The sequence below is a fragment of the Streptopelia decaocto genome (genome assembly GCF_964273445.1).
Source record: "Streptopelia decaocto genome assembly, chromosome: 5".
In the NCBI taxonomy this organism is placed as follows: Eukaryota; Metazoa; Chordata; class Aves; order Columbiformes; family Columbidae; genus Streptopelia; species Streptopelia decaocto.
In genome coordinates, this window is record NC_138659.1 from 19,561,891 (window position 1) to 19,585,431 (window position 23,541).

The 23,541-nt window shown below is 35.1% G+C and overlaps 1 protein-coding gene across 6 annotated transcripts in view; it reads right to left on the reverse strand.

Moving 5' to 3' along the window:
• Positions 1-1,168: 1,168 nt before the first annotated feature.
• KIF14 (kinesin family member 14) overlaps positions 1,169-23,541 on the reverse strand; it is a 31,152-nt gene continuing 8,779 nt past the window's right edge. For 4 of the 6 annotated variants that reach the window (XM_082053228.1, XM_082053227.1, XM_082053229.1 and 1 more), the window contains 25 exons: positions 23,446-23,498; positions 23,064-23,094; positions 22,617-22,724; positions 21,428-21,541; positions 20,721-20,839; positions 20,222-20,394; positions 19,688-19,835; positions 19,521-19,584; positions 19,124-19,308; positions 18,892-18,994; positions 18,509-18,669; positions 17,509-17,656; positions 16,632-16,784; positions 15,884-16,010; positions 15,198-15,291; positions 14,715-14,853; positions 12,879-12,979; positions 11,700-11,794; positions 10,726-10,947; positions 10,387-10,571; positions 9,617-9,772; positions 8,915-9,034; positions 6,433-6,507; positions 5,653-5,791; positions 1,169-5,514 (listed from right to left, as the gene is read on the reverse strand). In XM_082053228.1, the coding sequence (XP_081909354.1) occupies positions 5,123-5,514; positions 5,653-5,791; positions 6,433-6,507; positions 8,915-9,034; positions 9,617-9,772; positions 10,387-10,571; positions 10,726-10,947; positions 11,700-11,794; positions 12,879-12,979; positions 14,715-14,853; positions 15,198-15,291; positions 15,884-16,010; positions 16,632-16,784; positions 17,509-17,656; positions 18,509-18,669; positions 18,892-18,994; positions 19,124-19,308; positions 19,521-19,584; positions 19,688-19,835; positions 20,222-20,394; positions 20,721-20,839; positions 21,428-21,541; positions 22,617-22,724; positions 23,064-23,094; positions 23,446-23,498 (3,405 nt within the window). In that variant the 3' untranslated portion in view covers positions 1,169-5,122. Of the gene's footprint in view, positions 5,515-5,652; positions 5,792-6,432; positions 6,519-6,586; positions 7,031-8,914; positions 9,035-9,616; positions 9,773-10,386; positions 10,572-10,725; positions 10,948-11,699; positions 11,795-12,878; positions 12,980-14,714; positions 14,854-15,197; positions 15,292-15,883; positions 16,011-16,631; positions 16,785-17,508; positions 17,657-18,508; positions 18,670-18,891; positions 18,995-19,123; positions 19,309-19,520; positions 19,585-19,687; positions 19,836-20,221; positions 20,395-20,720; positions 20,840-21,427; positions 21,542-22,616; positions 22,725-23,063; positions 23,095-23,445; positions 23,499-23,541 lie in introns of those variants that run through there. The other 2 variants (XM_082053231.1, XM_082053230.1) reach the window with 2 other exon arrangements.

Below are 23,541 nucleotides of genomic sequence, written 5' to 3' on the forward strand. Positions count from 1 at the left end.
GACTTCTTTTTCAGTTGTCCTGTTTTCACTGCAATAACCAAATTATGTTATTTTTTATTAGATTATATACACAATCTCCTAGTCTAGAAACCAATACTGTCACGAACATACACATACCAAGACAAAAAGAACAAACAAGAGGGCAGGAAAAAAATTCAAGATTAAACACATCTTGTTACTTGTACTGCCTCTAAGTCCTAAAAAGACTAGAAAACAAAGAAAATATTGCAAATAGGATTTTATAAAAATACATACAAATAAAATATTAGGATTTTAAAAAGACAGCCCTTTCCTGGGAAAATGCATAAGCCATCTCAGATCCTACTGAAAGCTAGGAAGGTAATTAAAATGCTGTTCTAAAATAATAATTTTAAAACAAATCAAACAAACAAATCAATCAAAACCCCACCTTCCCCTGAGATCTGAAAAGCTGCAAAACATAGAAAAGCGACAGGACTCATCTAATCACAGTATATTACAGTATATGAAGAATGAGCAGAAATTTCCCATCCAAAAACAAAGGCTTGTATTTGCAGAGGTGAATGTAGTCTTCTCTTTTGCCTGCAGATGCCATTGTTAGATCAAATTAAATCTAAACTGCAGCTTGTTTGTTTTCTTCATCCAGAGTATTTGCATGAGTCAGTGAGTACTACAAGAGTTTACTTATCCTTGATTTCTAACACTGGTACATGTTCTTTAAACAAAACATACCTAGAACGTACTTTTTCTAAAAGTGCATTTGCATACAATATGTCTCAATAAAGATGGGCTAAAGTTGTTTGAAGGCTTCTCAAGTAATCCAGCATTCATAGTCTGATGGTATACTTTCTCCCCAGACTGTTATCTTTACCTGAAATAAAGACTTTCTTATTCCTGATTAGGGATAAAAATGAACAGTTTAGTGTTTAATCACAGTTAGACTCCCATGGCTTTATCAATTCCAACAACAAAAATCAATTTACATTATGTTTTTGTGCAGTTTACCTTATGTATTAATGCTGAATGATCTTAAAATGTGGAATTTTAATCCTATTTCCCTACTATTAAACAAATAAAACCAGAGGCTAAGTTGTAAAAAGCAGCAAAATAGCAGATCAATACTCTCAGAACGAAAGGACACTAAAGGAAACAAACAAGAACAAAAAAGGCAACCCAAACACAAATCCAACACAATAAATAACCCATGATCTATAGATTATATTGATACATACAAAAAGTAAAGCCACCATAACCTTCAGTAAACATTACATCCCATCTGGGTCTCTAAACATTTCTCCATAGCTCTTCCCACTCCTACAGCATGCATGTTCCTGACTGTTCTCTCAGCTTTTCTTTCACGGACACAGAGCTGAGGACTATACGTTTGAGCACCTCAGAGAAAACCTTTCAAGACCAAAATTAGTACTTTTAGCAGAAGCATGACATCAGCTACTAGAGTGACTAAGCTTCAGCCAAAGCCAGAAAAAAAATATCTAAGCCAAGCGTATGTGAACGGGCTCTGTTGGTATCTATGGCTGCGGATGAAGAAAGAGTAACTAGAAAACGTGAGCCCAAGAGAGGCAGAATACACACTGAGAGGTACAGCACAGAAAAGCCTTGTGGGTAAGCTAACATGAGCCTCTACTTCAGAGTCAGAAGCTCACAGATCTTGCTCCAATCTTGTAGCTGCAAGTGATTTTTGTGTGGGTGCAAGTGAAGTGTGAAAGAATAACTTAATGTACTGTGTGAGCAGTTATCTGCTGGAAGTAAACAAGTTCATTCCATTAACACTTAATTAAAATAAGGTGTTTTAATAAATACTGGCTGTGATCCCAACTCCCATCTCAATTTCCCTATCAGAGAAATGTATATCACCAACATATATTCCTGCAAAAGTAATTAACTTTATAAAATACTAAAGTAAAAACTCTATTTAAATTGCACTGTTTTGGTGTCTGCATTAGTTTATGGCTTAGAAGATACTCCAAAGGTGGTATCACAAGAAGATTCTTCTGTATATTACCACTATCTGCCAGAAGCTATCCAGACTCTGACATTACAGTCAGATTTGCAAAAATGCAAGATGGTAAAATACGTGGTCTGTATTGCACAGCCCTTTATCTCAGCAAGATTAGAGTCCACTTCACCACTATGCCTTGCAGGTGATGCAGATACTGTCTTCAGCCATGTCAGTTCCTCTGCCGACCCGGGCTTAATCCACACCTATATCCAGCTTCTCGGAAAGACCAGTAAAATAATGTACCATTCAAATCCATCCATCCCTAAATCTGCCTGCTATGATCCAAATTCCTTGACATTCATAATTTATAGATAAGACTAGGCTATAGTTATAAATATACTTTACCTTTTGGTATATTACACCAATAGATTACCAGAGCCTCAGCTAGGCTTGTTGATGTATTAATGCAATATGTTATGAGAGCACTAGCTTGCTCTGATGATGTATAGTCACCATATATATCGTAAGAATGAAGTACTTCAGTGATGTATAACTGTAACAAGGGCACCAAGCTGAAGAAAACACTAGCAGAAGTAGGCTGGGTTAACACATTGCTCTAAAATATGAATATAGTATTAACAACATGAATGAGACAGATTAGTTGACTGATTAGACATGATTAGTCAGCGTGGAGACAAAACAAACAAACCCCCCACAAAACCCAAACACCCAACAGCAGGAAGCTATTTGCAACATTTTCACTCATGCTGCAAAAGCTAAATTTGATATGATTAAGGGTGCCCATTCAACACCTCAGTTAAAACTATCAGAAACCTGTTTATTTGCATGGTTTCTTTCTCCTGAGTTTCAGAAAGGCTAAAAACTGAAAGCTAGTTTGAGTTTCAAGTTTGCGAAGAACTTGGCTTTCAGTTTTAGAAAGGAAAAAACAAATAGACAAAAATATTCTCATAATAACACATATAACTACAAAACCCACAATGTTTTCTGAGCAATGCTTCTCATTAAATACAAGAACAAAAACAAACATAATTAATCATCTGGGTAGGTAGAACATCAGTAACACAAATAATTTTGCAATGGGGACTTGACATAAACCCATTACATTTCTCAGCAGAATTTGGAAGGGATTGAGTACTGTGCCACTAATAGGTGTAGATTAGCTTATAAGTATTCAGCCTCTAAACACGTGCTGTTAAGCATCTTAATAGAGGAAAGAAACTTAGGTGAAGAAATCTTTTTTGTTGTTCTGTTTCACTTGTGAGCTACAGAAAACACCTCTTACTAATCTTGCAGAATTTTACACTGCATTACTTTCAGCAAGGAAGCAATACCCTTGGTGATGAATGAAGGTCTCAAAAACAACTGAATACAGAAGAAAACTGACAAGGAATTGACACTTAAAGTTACAAAAACTGGTGACCAGTTACGTGATGTAGTTTTGCTCTTAACAATACTCGCGCTTAGATACATGATTCAGAAGAACAAGTTATGTTTCTAAAACTTTCAGCCAAATACAAAATAATACATTTACAGAAGTAGAAATATCCCAGCTTTCTCTTCACTTGAAAAGCATAAAAATCTTAACAATTGAACAATTAAGCCTTGAGTAGTAGGAAAGCAATTAAGCAACATCACACCTCCTGTCAAAAGGAAATTATTAGCTGCAATAAAAATCGTTGAGTATTTTTGATGGCAGGTCTGCAGTGGAATAATTTTTTTTTTTTTTTTTTTTTTTAACAGAATAGTAAGGTATATTAGTCTTGAGAAAAAAACGTATGCTGGTTCCTGGTTCAGCATAATTACCTTTCCCTGTTTGTTTCCAATCAGAAATCACAATATCACTGCATAACAGCATCAGTTACAACTATAGTGTGAAAGTTCTCAAAGGAAAAGGATGATTCACTCTCTTTACTGTAGTCTTTTCACAGAAAATAGTTCTAAGAGCCTGACATGTTCTCAAAGACCGAAGTCTCAAGGTGTTGAACAGCTTTCCTAGAAGGAAAGATGATAGCTATGAATATCTGGCTTGGAAGCTTTGATATATAGGAAAAAGTTTGGGTTTTAACTTATGAATTTCTCAGCACTGTTGGGAGTAAAAAGTGGTAGGTCCAGGCCTCTTAGAACTCAGTATTAAAGAATAAAAATTCAAATTCATTTTCATTCTTGCTGTTAATTTTCACTAGCTTCAGCCAGCAAACTAAGGTAAAAGGTTAAATGATGACTAGAGTAAAAAGCACAAGAAAGTAGTTGATTGGGAAAGTTCTCTACAACTTCATGGGATGACTTACATATAATTCAGAAAGAGCTACGCTTCTAATCCACTATGAATAGTACTGAAAGTGGTTTGAGCAATCAAAAGAATTCACTAGCAACAACACTCAACATGAACTTACTTCAGACTGAGTTGAAGAGCATCATCACTGGTACTTTAAGCCCAGATTTTTCAATGGACTACAAAACCACTAAAAAAAGCATTCCTCAAATAAGGTTGTAAAATACTTTTACCATCTCTCTCTTCTGTAGTTTTCCCCTGCAGAAATAAATACAAAGTGCTTTGTTTAATATATATTTTTTAAAGGTTGATATTTCAAAAATGAAAGCCATAAAAAGACTTCAAAGTTGCAGTAGCGCTACTAGATCATAATGCAAAAGTAAAAAAAACAATGTTAAAAAAATTGGTACTCACATCATCTACCTTGCAAATGTTTAAGATAGAAAGGCAGCTCTTCTTATCTAACTATGCAACATAAAATTATGTTACAAATACCCTTCAACAGAATCTCCTTCCACTCTTACACAAGAGTCCTAAATCAAAGGTTTAAGATGAAGAGATGTGAATGTCCTACCAAGTGCTTACTGTGTTTCCTAGTTATTTCAACAGTCTTTAGTTTCTCCATTCATATTATCTCCAAAGAATTTTTACTTACTGTGTTAAATTATTTTTATAGGCTTAGGTAATAACAAGACTTTTATTAAAACAAAAGGCACTATATTTTGAAGTCTAACAGCCCCTTAAGGAATTCAATTTTTTCTTGCGAAATTTAGGATACTTATCTCATACAATGTAATTTACTTTCATGCCACTTACTGTAATATTAGTCATAAATTTTAGCTTTTTGTGACATGTTGTCTTCCTTTCATGTATTTCCTGATAACAGCATTTTATACCCACTCTATTCTACCAGGTGAAAGCTCTGCAGGAAATGGGGGTGAAGACTGGAGTTTACGTGTGTGTTTTGAAATTCCCTTCTCTTTCCAAGCAAGTTCAATTTCACTCATTTCAACCTGTTCTCCTCGAGACTCAATAGTCTCATTACAAAGAGTTTGATATTTCAATGATGGCTGTCCTTTTTCAAGTTCAAAATTCTTAATAAGGGAATCAACCAGAGAGTCCAATTCATCCAAGTTCATAAAAGGCAAGGGTATTTTCTGGATAGGATTGTTGGCAGAAGTAGAAGACACGACAAATAACTTGAAATAGTTATTAAAATATCCAGCTATGACACAAATCTTTTCTGCAAAGCTCCTGAGAGGGTTTGTGTTTCTGTATGACCCTATGAAAAACAAAAACAAGAAGAATCAGATACAGCATTTTGCAAAGAGAGGCCAAGTAGACCCCTCTCACTGTTGTTTTACAGGTCTCCTGTAGTCCACAGGTTGCTACCAAGACAGGCAATAACCCAGCTAAATACCTTGTAATGTAGAAGAAGCAATTTGATAGACTTCAGCAAGGCACTGCTCCAATTCTGAATACTTCTCAGCAATGTTAGTTCTTTTCTTTATTTCCTGATATAGAGATTCTTCTTCTGGTAACTGAGATTCTATTTCTTTCTATATCAATAAAGAACAATTAAAAAAAAATACACGACAGTATATTAACTATTAAACACGCCTATTAGGATTCAGTCACATAGAACAGGCCAATGCTGAAGCACAAAATGAAAGCGATGCCAAGCCACAAAACTTAAGATAGCTCTAAAAATAAGTGAAGATTGTTGACAGTAGAAAAGGAAAGGAAAAAAAAAAAGCAAACAGAACCGTAAAGTCCAGAAAAGTTTTGGCTCTTAGTAGATAGATAAAATAATCTATCCTGGCTTTTAACTCAATATACCAATAACTATGGCCATAAACTATTGCAGCAGCTATAACACAATTCAACTAGCATTACTGAACTTGAGGTTTTCAACTTAAAAGAAAACAAAACATGTGATCAGGGTGTTCATGACTAGAACAAAAAGAAGGAAAATACAAGCACCTCCAGAAATACCTTAAGTAAAAATGAAAATCAAATAGTTTTGAGTGGAAATGCAGTAGCCAGAACAGTTAGCATTCCAATCACAAGAATACCACTGACACAGCGCTATCATACAACTGTAAATATACAGAAGGCAGTTTCAATTCCTCTTCATTATATGCATCCTTTAAATTTAAACCCCAGACTCAAAGCGTGTTTTGCGAAACGTTTCTCTTACCTTTCTGCAATAAGAGACGTTATTTTCAAGGAACCTGGCTAATGCCACAACATTATCCTTTATTCGATTTTGAATCTACAAAGAAACTTTTAATTACACGGTACACTTGATACAAGACAAAGTAAAAAGTACATTAATATTCAGAAGGATAACAATGAACACTGGCATACTAATCAGAAAAATAATCAAAAGCAGAAGTAACATTTTCTGCAACATAACATGCAATTTTTCAAATAAAATGTTAACTGGTAGAAAACATTATTAACTACTAATATATTTGCAAGGTTTTAAATAACCACTTAATATGGGAGGATCAAATGAGCAAATTTAAATATTCAGTACAGAAAGGTTGTGCTGTACTTTTTGAATCGCTTCATTCTAAGTGGCAGGGATTCTCTCCTAGTTAACACCCTGGTGTTCTCTCCCTGACTTCACATCAGTTCCACCAGCAACAAGCATATACAGGAATCCCACAGATACATAGGACTCTGCTGCAAGTGAACAGCTCTACCTGGAAAGCAGACTGCTCAATTCCTTTTGCTGGAAACATGAAGTATTTGGGAGTTGAGCAAGCAGATAGGAACAATTTCACTATTATCTGTAGGATTAATTATTACAACAGTGAAAACCATAATATGAAGAAATTTCTGCTTTCCTTGCGACAAACTATTTACCACTCCTCTTTAACCTATTTGAACCCTTTATTTCAGTTAATGTATTACAGATTTTTAAGTAGTAATATATTATTTGGAAATAAGTATTTTCTATATCCCAACTCATTAAGAAAATTTTCTTATTGGCCACAGTTCTACAAATTTATCAACTTTGAAGAAAAAAAAACAAGGAAAAAAAACCACATGAGGCAGAAGACAGGATTGCTTAGACACGGGTGAGCTGTCACCGTTGGCCTTCCATGCTATCTATACAAAACACTTATTCAGAGGAAAAGTGGCAGAATAAGCCTATATATCCCAACATCAAAAGGAAGTATGTACACTAGGTACAGCCAGTACCTTCCTAAAGAACATTTCAGTCTTTCCAAACCATTTCCTTGGAATTCAGCCAGGCTTTCTGTCAAAATGACTCACCCGCTAACAAAGTGGCATATTTCTAAGGGGTACTCTAGCTTGCCTACTGCAATTTTCATACAATCACGTTATTCCTTATACTTAATTCTCTGCTTTGCATAACACCCTATAGTACCATCTTCCTCACGATTTGTCACCTAGGCAAAACAAGAAGAAAATAACAGGCTGTAGCTTAAAAAAAGCCCCTTGAGGCAAAAACCCAAACAATCCACTACTGAATTTACCGTGCAATGAGGCCTGCTCTAAGTGCCAAAATACACTAGACACACCAATAATAGTATGTTTGTTTCATGAAAGAGCAGCTCCTCCTCAGAAGAACTCTGGCTTCAGCACACTGAAAAGAAACCAACCCAAACCTATTCAATTTGACAAAAATGTAACTGCTAAACTGCTACCTGTGGCCAGAGGGAAATACGCACACATCTGTTTATTGTGAGATAATAAGGATATCTCAAAATTACAATAATTAAATTGAGATCTTATTATGAAAGATAAAAGCTTCTGATTGATGTAATTCCCACAATAAGTTTGGAAAGTGACAGGAACAACTCATTAATACAATACAAATAATTTGCTGTAACCTTCCTATAAAGTGTAATAAGGAAGTTGCTCAAAAATACCACTGCTGCTTATCAACCTGGAAAGTATTTCAAAGTCAGCCGTGATTTCTGGGTAGAACAAAAATCAAGCAGGATATTTCTGACTTCTGTGCTATTAAATAGCTACAGTAGTCAATCAATTTCCCTCTAAAGTGCCCAATTCGTGAAAGTGCTTCAGCATACCACAAGCATTAAGCACACGAGAAGACTAGTTCTTAAAAGATAACACTGAGCTATTTTAATATTTAGATAGCATGCTGTTTTGGACTAGGAATGTAAGGACAGTGTATGACAACATGAAGTCTTCAAACTTTCTAATAATCTTTATGACAGTAACAGCAAATGTAGTGGTGATTACTATTATAAATACAAAATAACAATTAACTTCCAGGATCATAAAGTGTTATATATTAAATATGAAATCTCTTTACAAACTCAACAGTAGCATACAGAAAAAAAGGTCCACTCGCTTCTTTGTGACAGTTTTCATATTCACTCTCTCTTTCTTGGTTACACTGTGAAGTTTTACACAAAATGCCCTCCAATGCACAGAGAAATCATTCTCAATAAAATACACTTAAATGTTCAGTCTACATGAATAAAAGACTAAACAATGTAAAAAAGTCTGAGAGATTGTAGCCAATATTCCCACTTACCACCCATCTCAAACCTCTGTTACTAATCATAATTGTATTCCTACTATAAACTTTCTAGACAGAATTGCTGAAAAATACAAGAACATGATCAAGTGTCTCTAAGACACAGTAATAGTTTTTAATCTTACTTTCATCTCACCTCATTTTGTGGATACTGTTTCATGAGTTCTTTCTGCACCATTCTTGCTTTTTCTTCTACAGTATCAATGAGAAACTCCAGCCCTGAGGTTACTCCATCAGAAATGGCAAGTACGAAGTACTTTTAAAATAAAGATTCAACACATAATGATTAAAGGAACTGATATGGTCTTGAATTAAAACAAATTTTTTGTAGTGGACAGGAAACCTAATTTTGTTTTGAACAAATTGGTCAGTGATGGTCTGTTCAGTCCCTTGTCATTTTTAGACCACTGGGGCTCAGCACTTGAACCTCCTTTTCCTAATTTTCTTCAGATTTCTGAAAATTCTATGAGGTACTTAATCACAGATTACAGAAATGAGTATTGAATTCCAGTGAAATAGGCAGACTTGTACAATCTCAGGGCAGATACAATCCTAAAAACACAGTATTTATTTCTCTTTATAGATGAAAGTTATGCAGAATAAAAGTGTGGTTTGTTGTGGTGGGGTTTTTTTGTTTTGTTTTTATTTTTAAGGCAAAATATATCAAGGGTATTAAGATATATCCATTTTTGCCATAAAAATGAAGCATTAAATTAAGTCTCGAAAATACTTAATTCAGTTAATCAAGTTGTTATACAGAACAATTTGCTTCTGATCACAGTTACTAAAAATGTGATGTCAACATTAAAATCACTATTTCTAATAAACATTTTTTCACCTGTGGACTAGTTGCAGGAATGTTCTCTTCAGAAAAGGAAATGTCAGCTCTTGTGATTACTGCCAAGTGTCCTATGTATTTCATTGTTTGTTTTATGGTTTGGTTTATTTTGCTCCATGCTTCTGTTACCATTGAGGATATATCTGAAGAACATCCCTGAGAAATAAAGGCATATCATTCACTGAAGCTAGACAGCACCTCTGCTCAAAGAGCACAGGCTTTCTATAACACAGGAGCTTGTAACACACAATAGCTTGAGGCATTTTCAGCTTTATGCCTTCCTATTTCCAATGGCTTATCTACCACAGCTAGAAGACCACACCTTGCAACCACAAAGAAGAATGGTATCATTATACTTACAGAGTTAAAAAAAAAATAAACAGTTAAAAAAAACAACAAAACACAAACAAAAACAATACTACTCTTCACAAAGCTGTAGCATGAACAAAAATAATATTTACTGGCCACTGGTTTATACATTTATAAATAGCAGCATTTCACAAGAGCACTTGCTCTTGTCACTGCATAATTCATTTCCCTCTTTTATGTTTAAGCACCTATGCTATTGTCAGGGCTTGGGCACAGAAAGGTCTGCATTACTCTGAACTAGCATATGGAAGTACTGGTTTAGCCAGCAGAACCTTTGCTGTTCATTTTCCTTTGGTGTGTCCATCTGTCATTGCATATGTTGGACATTTAAATCTGCAGTAAATATTGCATTAATGCATAGAACTTCTCTACACACAGATGATGCCTTTAATTTACTTTACCTGCAACAGTAGCTGTAAATAACCTCCCAAGTTCTTTACTTCTTGTTTTATTTCTTCATCAACTTTTACAGATCCAGGGCACTTTTGGACATTGTTAAGCCAAAGCTTGGTTAGAACCACAAGTTGGTCAAAAGCAGAGATAATTCTGATGCTGTAGGACTGAGCAGCACGATCAAGAGAGAAAACTAAAAGAGAAAAAGATCTATCAGAAGGTCTCCTTTGCATATCGAAGTAGGAATGTTAATTCTTCTGATAAGCAAACATACAAATGTTTGTGCATTTGAAAGACAAGTAATTAGCAATACGTTTACTTTGAACTGTTATGAGAATGAGACTTACAGTTTTCTTGACATTCTTCATCTTGTTGTTCATAGGCTTCTGAAATTGCAGAAGCTCCAGAGAAAATTATAAACAAATTAGTTAGGAGACTATCTGCTATGTTCTGTCCTCCTTCATGATCGTGTTCCAGTAGATCTAAAGCTGAACTTATAGATTCTTTGCAAATTCCAGGAAGAAACAATTCAGAATGGCTTGGACATATGCTGGACTTGTTCTGTGAACCTGTATGATGTCAAAGCAAAACATATATGCAAGAAACTCTTCATAGGAGTTAGCAGTCATCATGTCTTTGCAATTACTATTTTATATTGCTTCTTCAGCAATCTTCAACTAGTCAGAAAAAAAAAAAACACGTATGCCACTTTCTACCTCATTTCTAGATTGTTAGTACAAAGACAAGTTCCATAGTGAAATTCTTTGACATGAATCTATCATTTTAAACAATTGAACCTACAGAGGCATGAAATAATGAAATCCAGCCAATCTAAAATAACTGAACGCCATAAAAATATTTGGAGGACTGAAGCAACTAGATTTCAGAAAAAAAAAAAGTTTACAGAACCTGACAAAAAGCTTGAGGCAACAGCAGCAGTTGAATGAATAGCAACAACTCAAACAAAGTCTCAAAATCCTTACATCACGATTCAACCTCTGGCAATTTGTTACATGAACTATCACCTTTCTCCAGTTAGCCTGCATAGTTAAGTGGAGCAATGTTTTATGTAAGTTTCTTAAATAGTGGTCATAAGCGTTGGTCAAGAAGTTTTTGCCCTAAGCAAGCATAATCAAAACCACAAAAAAACCCCTACTGTTAATAGCTTGATATCATAAGCTTGAAGATACTATAAATAGGATATTTTTCATGTTGTTTTCCATTTTCTTTTAAAGACTATTAGAAGTACACATAATTTAGACATGTAGTAGTTTCAAGTTCTCAATATCAAAGGAAAGGTGTTCTGCCATATAGTAAGTACCTGATATATAGGAAGACTGCATATTCTGAATTGGTTTCAAATTTATCTCAGACAAACATCCAGAAATTCTCTTGTTCTTCATGAAACTCCTACTTCTAGAAAAGGATTATAGAGAAAATATAAAAACACTTCAAAAGAAAATAATCTCCTCATATCCACTGAAAGTTCAATGAACATTAACAGACATCAGGCAAACAAAAACAACATCTACTTTTAATCAGAAACAACACCTAAACCAGAGTGAAAATAAGACAATATAGCCTGTAGGATAGATCGTATTTAGTTTCCTCAGGCTCTTTCTACTACAGCAAGATATTATTTCCACATTCAATTTTTAAGGTACTGGTTTACTACTGGATTATTATTATCTAGAACTTGAAACAAACCACATTTCTTTCCTACCTGCTGGCCTGGCTCTGGGTGCTTAACTGTTGGTACCCAAGGGCAGCTCTTGGTAAGCGCTGCTCAAGAAGCTTCAGCCAGCCTTGAAGCGTTAAAGAAACAGCTGGAAGGAGACTCAGCAGGGGCTCCCCAACTTTTCTTGGAGCTGAATTTCAGATGAGTCTCCTGTCCTTAGTCCTGCCTGACTTTACACCACAGTTGTGTTGTAACCACACCTGTGCCTGGCCGTGTAATGCCATTGACCTGGACCTCCAGATTTGACTTCCCAGTTTATCCCAGGGCCTTGTCACAATGGGCATCAATAACCTTAACCTGTGGGTCCTCTGCAGGTTAATCCATAGTCCTGTGCTACGGAAAAATGTATCAATTTCTGAGATGGCTTTCTGAAATCATTTGAAACAGCCTTTAATTTCCTCCATCTAGCTGTCAATAGTCACACATAAAACACGCTGGCACTGATCTGACATACATTGCATATATACTATGCCTGACCTCAGGAACATTGCTGTTTAATCTGGTGAACTGCTTTAGTGGGCATGTAATTTTTGTTAGCAACGTGTTACATATTAACATTTCAAAAGTTTAAACTTTCCACCCCACTCACAAATGTATACATAACTTTTCATTTAATTTTAAAGTTGGACATTATAATAAGGTAAAAGAAGAATTAATAAATAAAAGACTACGTTAGTGGTACAGAAGCATGTTTAGATCATTACACAAATTATTTTTTTAGTTGTTTTAAGCATAGATGAAGGAGCTACAAATTAGTATCACCTTCTTCTGGAAAGACAGGAAACTGAGGCACCTGAAAGGTCAGGTTCCCACTCATCAGCAGGGTCATAAAATACATCAGCACTTTTACTGCTGTCATTACTCTGAAAAAAAAAAAAAATAAAGAACACACAGGGGAGAAGGAGGGTTAACCAGAAAGCAATAATAAAGCATACAACATATGGACGAAGACAACATGTTCTACTAACAGTAGAACAGTAGTTTTAATTTTTTTTTTCTTTAGTTTGGATATGTGTAATCTACAAGATAACTGACTTCCAGATAACTTGAGGTGCAGATGTTTGAAAACAAACTAAAACATGATAAACATTCAGTGAAGACACCTGGCTACCCAGCATGAGATACAGGAACACCAAGTATGAAAATTTTTCACAGCTCACTCCATATGCCAGATTTATTAAAAATCTGGGCATATGAGCTACAATTTTTATTTATTTTTATACCTGGATTTGCGTAACAGTTTTAGCAATAGTTTTCCACCAGAAATATAATCCAGTCTCCGAAATTGCCAAGATCCAAACAGTTTTTAGTAATAAATATGGCAATATTATTCTAGCACTGGAAATACTTTGATATTACGGAGTTATGGCATAAAGGAGTGTTTCCTCATTTTTTCTGGTTTTTCTTTGATGGCTTTTTTCCTTTTTGGACAAAATATCAAAATACTTTTATTTCAGATATCTACTCATGTATGAATAAGTTATTCTTTCAAGTAAAACATAAGTCTTTAATTAGACACAATTGTTTTTAATGTAGGAAAAAAAAGAGCATTCTGAAGTGTAAAAAGGCTTCGTGTATTTGACACGCACCTTCAGTGCTCCAACAGTTGAGATTTTTTGCTCCACAAAATCTGGGTATGCTATTTATGCCAGAATGTGATTTGTGTTTGAAAACAGTAAGCATCCAAATATTTATTTATATATTATTTGGAGTAATTTCTACCCATTTTTCAATAGTGCTCCAGGCTGAACATAAAACAGATTTTGGAATGAAAAGAAGTTATACTATCAGGAGAACCACAAATTTGAGCACAGAACACTATAAAACAAGCTGTTCTCTTAATCCAAAACCTGGTCTTAAGTATATATTTTTCTTTTGCGTATTAATTAAAAAAAAACCCCAAACTTGTATAGCATAAAATACAGGATCATTATGGTACCAAAAAAAAAAAAAAAAAAGAAAAGAAAGTAATTTTAAAGACCACCGGATCTGATAGGGGTTTTTTGTTGTTGTTTTTTGCGGTTTTTTAAGAAGTTCTTAGGCCTCTTGAGCCTTCACATCTAAAACAGAAAAAAAAAAAAAAGGGCAATGGAATGCAATGAAACAGTGTCTCTTCAATTGGAGTCAAACTTCTTTCTTACAGCATCTCTCTCTTCAGGAGACTAAAATAATACCATCCTCTCAGCAAATAAGAGCCGATGCTGTAAGCTTTTCTTTAAAGCACATACAGACAAAAGCAACCAGTAGGAAATTAACTTACCAGAACCAAATTCAAGTGATACCTTTAAAAAGTCAAGTTTTCCTCTAGAACAGATAAACAAGTGAACAGCCAGAAGAACCACAAAGCAGTCCTTATTTTACTACTTCACACTCTACACAGAAAATGACCTGAATAAAGTCATTGAGTTCTGCTGCCCTCTTTCAGTGTGGTGGACAAATACATGTATGTGTGTTTACTAAAAAATTATCATGTTTTGGTGTTTAAGATGACATTAAAAAAAAAAAAATCCCAAGATTTTCCTCCCTTATGATTATCAGAATCTTATCTTTGACAAAATATTGCTGATTTTTAGTGATTGTTCTTCAGTTGTTACTGACCTCATAGAGTTCTTTCATTGCCGCTAGTTTGCATTCAAATTTCTCCAGGCTCCAGAAAGTTGTTATTCCCAGTTTGATGTTACGAACCTGCACCTGAACAGAAGACACTGTTCCTGTTTTATCATCAATTTTGTCGTTCCTAAGAATTTGAAAAAGTTTAAAGAAAAAATATAAAGACAGAAAATATTATTCATATTGCAAAAATTAGCAAAGTGCTTGTAGATAGGATTACACAGAGAATAAAATTCGATTACAAACACAGAAATTGCTTGAGATATCACAAATCTCACAAAAGATACATTAGTGTAGCTACTAAAATTATTTTTATGTAAATGAAAAAATTACTCCCTGCACTCAGAGACAGAAGTAGAAACTAGCATACAAACTCCTGGCTCTGAAGAAACTCAGGACCAAATATACGCCACAGAATGCTAGTGGCAGACTTCTTGTTGAAGGATATAATTAACTAACTCAGATACTCGCCTGTAGAAAACAGTGTTTTTTCCTAATTGTTTACTGATGGTATTGGCCTCTTTGATCATCACAGATAACTTCAGAGAATTCCAGTTAAGTGGAACTGATAAAGAATATAGCACATAATGATTAAGTAAATCAAACAATGCGATGCAACAAATTCAGGGTAAAAAGAAAAAACAAAACAAACAAACCCCCAAAACAAACAAAACCAAGCACCACCACCCCCACAACCAAACAACTTGAATGGAATTCAGCCAACAACCCTTTACAAAAAAGCCAGGTAAAGGGTATTTCAGAAATAGAGGCATAACACCAAATACCATACATTAGACTAATCTGAGATAGGAATCTGAACAGAAATCAGTTCTCTTACTCCAGTTTCCACAATGAGTTAATACCTAATCAGTTCAACCAGCTGGGGGAAGAACTAATAAGTAATCGGGGTAAATCCAGACTACATGTACATCCACCTAACAACCCTGAGCATGATTATAACAGAGCTTTTATCACTGTCTGGTATATATGGCTTGTGAATGGAAAGGATCATAGCAGCCTAAAGGCTCTTTTTGTTCAGGGTCATTAGAGAAGTATTAGATGACAAAAAGAACATCTGGATCCATATCCACTAACTCCAAGCCTGTGAAGCAAAAGAGAAGACAACATTGACCTTGCAACATTATGTATACACATACTAGTCACAGTTGCATTCCCACTTCCACGATTCTTCTGAAGGGTGTGTATTTCTTCAACAATCTTCTGCTTCTCAGCTTCCAGAGCTTCAAGTATCCTTGCATGATGAATAGTGTGATCTTCTAGAGCCTGGAGGAAGAAAAAAAAAAAAAAAAAACAACAAAACAAACCAAACAAAAAGCCCCCACAACTTTTAATACTGTTTATTTAAGCAATTTTTTGTTGCTGTTGTCATCACAGACTCTCAGAACAGAATGAAATTTGTATTGGACATCTGCCATACCAATATGAAACCCCTCATCTTCAAATTCTGAGTTTTCTGGTTTTGCTTAGATATTGATATACTGAAAAAAAACCCCCACACACTGGAATTAAAAAACAACAACTTTAAAAAAAAAAGTCATTTGTTGCACCAGTCAGATATATATGAACACCAGCCAAAATCAAGCATTAATGTAAGTGATGACTGGTATAATAAATTTTGGCACAAGCAATGGCCACTAAGGTCTGGTATGTGATCAAATCAGCCCCCATTACATAAGAAACAAGGTCAGCATTAGTTTATTCCCAAATTTGATACAAATCATATTCATGGTGTAAAGAAAACATCTATTCTTTTGCATAAGATCATGTAAAACAAAGAAACATTTCACTTCTAATGATTTAACAAAACACACCCACAAAAAACCCAGACAAAACAAACAACAGTTTATCACCTAAAGAGCTGCCTTTTTTTTTTTTCTAAGTTACCTGCTTGGTAGCTAAGGTCTCCATTTCTAAACGCTTTTTATTGAAGTGTAGCTCCAGCTCAAGATTTTGCTTTGCCTTCTCAAGCTCCTGTATTTTAGTTGCAGCTTTTTGATTATTCAGTTCTTGGATTTGCTTCTTACGAGATTCTTCTCTCTAATATAAAAAAAGGACAGATGAGAAGAGGAAAACCACTTATACAGCATTTCTAATACATCTCTAGATATTAAGATATTAAGATTTATTTTCACTTCAATACATTTAAAGCATGCAGCCCCTGTGGACAACTCAGCCCAGGGTCAGCAATGAAAGCTTATATACCAGTTCACAAGCATCACATTACGTCTTCTACAGCACATACAGCACATTTAAGAAATAAGATACTCCATCATTATTATTGTTTTACTGTGGTGCACTATTCTCTGCAGATTTCTATATATCATAAAAGTATTTAAAAGACTAACAACAAAGCAGCTTGCAAACTTGGAAGAAAAAGAAGTCATAGTAACTAAAATACTGTAGTATTTTAGAAGTCTTACAGAGTAAGTTAGATTTTGTAGGGATTTTTCTTTACATGCAAGTCCCACCCTCATCAAATTCACACTAGTTTAACATTAAAGTTCCTGGCTAATTCTACAAAAAAAATCCCTAGAAAAATTCTGAAGGTGATACTAACAGAAGAAGTTAAAGTAGATAAGGCTGATTTTTTTTTTGTTTTTTAAAGAAGAAGGAGGCTTAGCATTCCCTAAGAATGTTAAAATATACAAGACCAAAAAAAAAAAAAAAATCCCACCACCAAAAAGCTAAACAACAAACAAATAGAAACCCCGTACAGTTTTTTTTCTATTTTATTAATATGTTGGATGCAACGGCAACTTACCACCTCCGCTTCCAGTGATTTTATTTTGCTTTCATAAGCTTCTTTTTGTGAGGTCAGTTCTTGCTGAACCATCTCTTTTGCAATTTGGACACTCTGCATCATTTCTTCCTTGGCTTTAAGTCGTGCCTCTTCGATTTCTGATTCAAGCCTACAAGCAGAAGTATCATAAATTTAGAATGCTGGCTTGAATCTCTTATAGGCTATATAGAGGTCATAATCTTTTCTTCTACCATGATAAGAGCCTCCAATTTCAACAGTAAAAATGAGTTGTGGTTGGGTTTGGTTTTTTTTTGTTTCGTTTTGGTTTGTTTGGTTTTTTAAATACTTTTATGCTTTACCTAGATATTTTTGATTTCATAGGGAAAATGTAGACACTGGTAAAGATGGAAGACATTCCTGAACTTTAAAATCTATTTGATTTCCATATTTATTTTATTATGCACCTTTCTATTACAGTTCTTAATTTTGTGAAACTCTAAATCACATTAAGATGCAGAAAAGCAAACTTTAAGTCAATGAGTCTTGCAGTTTAATATCTCCCTGGAACAAAGCAAGTACATAAACCACTTCACTGTGTCTCAAATTCTTCATCACAGAAGACCAAGATTGTAACTTTGGGTCCTTATTTTCCTAAGGCATTTGCATTTCAGGATTTAAATCTCTCTGATACATCAAAAGTCAATTTCAGACTCATTATGTGCTTGGAGAAAAATGTAACGGAAGATGCACGCTACTTTGAGAACCTCTGGAGCTCAGCATTTAATAGTGGTCTACATTCTTGATAACAGGACTAGATTGTGGTGATCACCTCTTAGAAGTATACACTCATTTCACTTACGTCTGGGACTTCCATTTCGATTATAAATGGAAACCTTGCTATTTTCCAACTTTCCCTTATTGTGAAAAAAATAATAATCTTAAGTTTCTTATTTCTTAAACTTATTGCACAGTTGCATTAAAAACTGAATTCATCTTTAGAACAAGAAGATACAATACTTACTGTGTTCTTTGTGCAATAAGCAGTTCATTCTTTGCAAATTCAAAATCTTTTGGATCATCACGCAAAAACTTTCTCCCACAGGATGACCCTTTAACTTTCTGAACTTCTACTGGATGGTTAAACCTGAAATAATGATCTCCCCCAAGGATCACTCTATCACCCTATTGGGAAACAGAAAAAAAAAAAAGTTTCTCCTGTAACTTCTAGGTTTATAAGCAAATTTACAGTACTTATAACGGGTGTGGCTAGAAACAAAGAAGAAGAGAAAAATCTCTACAGTTTTGAGAGCCTTCTGAAACGAACCTGCAGTCTGAAGTTGTAATATTAACAGAGCTAAGAAATCCATGCATGCACACATAACTCTTACCAAATCAATTACTTACATGATGCAGAACTGTTGGGTCTAAAATGCATTTCCCATTTACATATGTCTTTGCTTCTCTCAGTGGAATAATACTCACTTTGCCATCAGTATTTTTTATAACACTAAAAACAAGAAACATTTGTGGTATCAGTAGCTCCTGTTAACTGCTAGTTATGTTACTTAATAGACTAAAATTTATGGCTTTTTTTTATTTCCTGCTCTCACTCCAAGATAAAAAGAATACTACATACCAATGGTCATCAGCAATTAGCACTCCGGAAAGCTGGATATCATGTTTCGCATTTGGTGTATACCTTCCAACTGTAGTTTCTCCTTCTTTGATCATATACAACAGCACCTCAGAAAGCTGAGGATCTTCATTAAGATTGACAAGGTTTGGTAAATGATTGTCCATTTTGAATGCAATTCCTGCTTTCTAGATAAAAGAGAGCTCTGAATAATAAACAATTCGTTTTGTGCCTTCGAATATCTATATCAAATTTTTCTAAGTCATCACAGTAGTCAGTTAGAAGAATAACATTAAGGAAACCAGATCTTACAACTACTCCAATTCTTCCGCAAGGTGTGTTCATGTTATATTTTCTGTACTATCTCCTACAGAAAGCAAAGTGAAGAAAGTAAATGTACCTGCAATTCTTTTATATCTTCTAATTTCCTTTTTTCAGCTTGTTCAAATTTTTCTTTCCAGGCCCTTAATATATTTAAGGGAAAATAATACAACGTATTAGGAGAAAAAAAAAAATACAGCATATAAATTTCACCACTTCTATTTTAAAGTAAGACAACTGCCTGACCTTTGTATCTCTGCCATGTCCCTCTCCTGCTGGTGCAATTTTACCCTTAGAGATGTTATTTCCTGCAAATAACGTCTGTATTTTTCAGGATCGGTGTTCAGAGCACTTCTCTGAGCTGCCTTCAGTTTTTCGATTTCAGCTTTCAATTCTAAATTAGACAAACCAGACACAGAGCACACACAAAAAACAAAGACAAAATAGGATTTAGACATTTCAGTACAAGAGTAAAAAATTAATCCCATTATTTAATTAAAAATGAGATACCTTTTCTCATTCTAGGTTCTCAGGTATAGCCTAAGATACCACCTGAACTTAGTCAAAAAAAACAAACAAACAAACCCCACAAACAAAACAAACAAAAATCAGCTGACAAAGAATAATAATATTCAAAGGAAGATACCCTAGGTTGCATTAGCCTGTTTGACTACTGGCCCAGTCAACACAATAGATTATTCATAGTAACAACTCCTATGCAGCAAAAAGTTAAATACACGCAAATGAAAAACCCTCAAAGACTGCAGATGTCAACCTCACCTCTGATTAGTTTGGCATTCACATCTTCATTTACTTTAGCAATGTTGATAATTGAACAAGCCTGTTTTGCATAGCGAAGAGTGCTGAGTGTTTCTTCTGTGCTGCTAGCAGCCGGACTTATTGTGGCAATCATAGCAGTTTGTGAATTTCCACCCAGACTTTCCTTTAACAACCTTCATTTGACAGGAGAGTAGAAGTCAATCCTCAGGCCTCAACATTGAGATAAAAATGAAACTTTTTAAACTGGACAGATTACAAAATACCTAGGGTCTTGCTACTTATTTGAGAGTGATTGCTAGATACTTAAAATACAAACCAAGGCCCTGTTTATTCATCTTTATGTGATGCAACAGGCTGATTTCTTCCCTCCACAGTTAATTTGAGAGAGAGGGAGGGAAGGTGACAGGGAGGAAAGGGATGTGACGCCTACTGAACAGAAGAATCCACAATCTGAGAAAGCCTTTACTTCTATATAAAAAAAATTCTGAAGCATACATACCAAGTAAGGACAGATTCCCGGTAAGGAATGAAAGTTTTCTTTCCATTTCGAGATTGTTTGGAGAGTGCAGAAATAACCTTTCCAAGTGTTAACAGCGATTTATTGATACTCACACCCTCCTACACAAAGCAAAAATAAAAATAATTATAACATGGTTGTGTTTTCTTGTATGATGTTACAGTGATTTAACTGTGCCTATTCAACATATGGTACAGCTGTAGCATATTAAATGTCACTGCTGATTGAAAAAACAGCAATAAGATGCAAGAATAGCCTAAAATATCTTCATCTGGAAAGAACAGAGACCCCGACTTTAAAATAAGCACTGTGACAAATCATCAATCTTAAGATGGCAGCTTGAAAGAAAGTCTCTTACTAGAATCTCTGTTTACTTATAAATCCCCAAAGAAGTGGCACCCCCCAGCTCCATGCAGTATCCAATTCATTATTTGGGAAGCCACGCGGACAGTTTTTTCTCATTCTTTCTAACGGATCAGTAGGCGTGTATTAGCACAGGAAGCGCTATCCTAAGCAAGATCTGGCCTGCCATACTGCGCTCTCAGCCCAGCTTCTTAGGGCCATCCACCCTCACCAGCAAAATGCTATGCAATACTGATAAGCATAAGGGCTGCATCATATCCTTTTATAACTGCAGTCCTTGGAGGTGAGGATGCTTTTCAGTCAATCCTTTGCCAGTCTTGGTTTACCTTCAGCCTTTCTCCAGTGGTCTGAGCTGTTGAGCAGCATTCACTGCCAGCTAGATCAATCAGATTTATGTGACTGCTAAGCCTATGATCACGTTCTTCATCCACAAATTCTACCTGGGAAAAAAGGGAGATGTTTGCATTCAAACTAAAACAAAAACCCTGAGGACAAGCTGTTCACTTTAAATCCATAAAAAATTGACACTTCCATTTACTTTTTGACAGGATACCTTCACGTACATCCCTTGAAGGAGACTAACTTCAGACATTCAACCATAGTATCAACTGTTTGTAGTTGAATAACTGTATAAGCATAAACTGCACAAACAACAGAGTAGCCAACTATGGGTTTGGGTCTGAAGCTTGACTGTTGCAGCTATTCAATACCCACAGAAAATAATAAACTGTTACTGACTACATCCAATGAAGATCAGCTAAAGTAGCCAACAGAAAAGTCTCTGGACTAGTTCTGATGTGGGGGGGAGGGAGGCACAAAATCTAGAGGGGAAGAAGGAAGGATTAGCAAATTGGGTCAAAAAGTTAAAGCTACCAAGAACAAAAAGCCCAAACCAACAAGCTACTTGTGAATGGAGAAAACTGGCAATCTGTAGAGTTATAAGGAGCTCTACCTATTTCACTTCTGACTTCAGCCTCATCTCACTAAGTGAGATTTTGTCTCTTACGCAACTGTAAATCAGGTGAAGAGTTGTAGTCCCTATATCCTGGATACACATGGGTAAGAGAGGTATTCTGAAGCAAGGTAACTTTACACAGTGAACTGTGTTGAAACTGAGTAGAAACTGCATCTCGTGCCATTGTGCCAGCTCACCACCTGTAGAAACTTGGCACAGCTATCCACCTTGCATGGCCTAACCTTCTTCGAAGCTAATATGTATTGGCACCAGTGGGAAATTATGTATGGCCTCAAATTGTATTCCAGTTACATCTCAAAATCCTAAGAAGCTTGGAACTACACTCCTAGATCTGCCAGTCTAGATATATCTAATATTGCTGCTATAAATATATCATCAGAATCTACTCAAAACATGTAAAATAAAACAAGTTTTGCTGTGCAGAAAGCCAAGTTAAAATGCCCTGTGCTTTATTCATTTTCAAGTATATTCTCACAACAATTTCCTACTCAGCATATAAAATGACTTTTTACTACCCAATTTGAACAGATACAAAATACCTTGGTTTGTGTCATTACAAGAGTGAAGACAGAATGAGATCTAGAACTCTTGTCATTCATTACTGTAGCAGCTGTTGCTCTCTGCTTATTTCCTAGTTCAAGCCAACTCTGTAAGAGATAGAAGTCAGGATGTAAAACCAAAACCTACTTTGGATAGTTAACTGAAGCTTACAATGTTTGCAAATAAAGTTATTAACAGAAAAGATAACTATATAAGGGAAGAATTAAGTTTTAAGAGATAACCATGTGAAGAGAGTGAAGCTTGCCTGTATGTATGCACTTGGCTCCATTCTATAGGACTATTCTTCATTATCCTTTTACAAAATATAGACTACTAGGCAGTCTGTAAAGCATTTTCTTCCCATCTCTGAAATTTCGTTTTCAGCAGTGAAGGAAGGAGCAAGTAGAAATATTTTTATTCCCTTTTGGTAACCAAATAACTCTTACCTGGATATCGGAGTAAGAACTGACAACATTCCTAAAGTAGGGGAAAAAGAAAAGTTTGTGTTCAGGCTGTTTTCTTTCTACATTTTTCAGTGCTGCCTGAATTCTGACACATTTCTCCAATTACAGACACAAAGCAAATATAACATGAAAGCTCCAGTCCTGAGACTTCCACACATTTATTTCACTAAAGTAATACACTAAAGGAAACACGCCAAGTCAAGCTAGACATGGGTATGTATTTTTGTAAAAACTACAGGATATTAAGATCTTGCCTAATTTACTGGTGAGCATACAAGTTTTCACAGAGCCTCCAGGTAATAATTAGCACACACTTTCAGGATTACACAAGACATCTATCAAAATGAAAACAGTTAAGACTTACACTGTCAGGCCTTCCACATATGGTCCCAACACTGGATGTTCTCTTACACGAAGCTAGTGAGAATAATTTTAAAAGAAAAATTATTAGGAGTGCAGT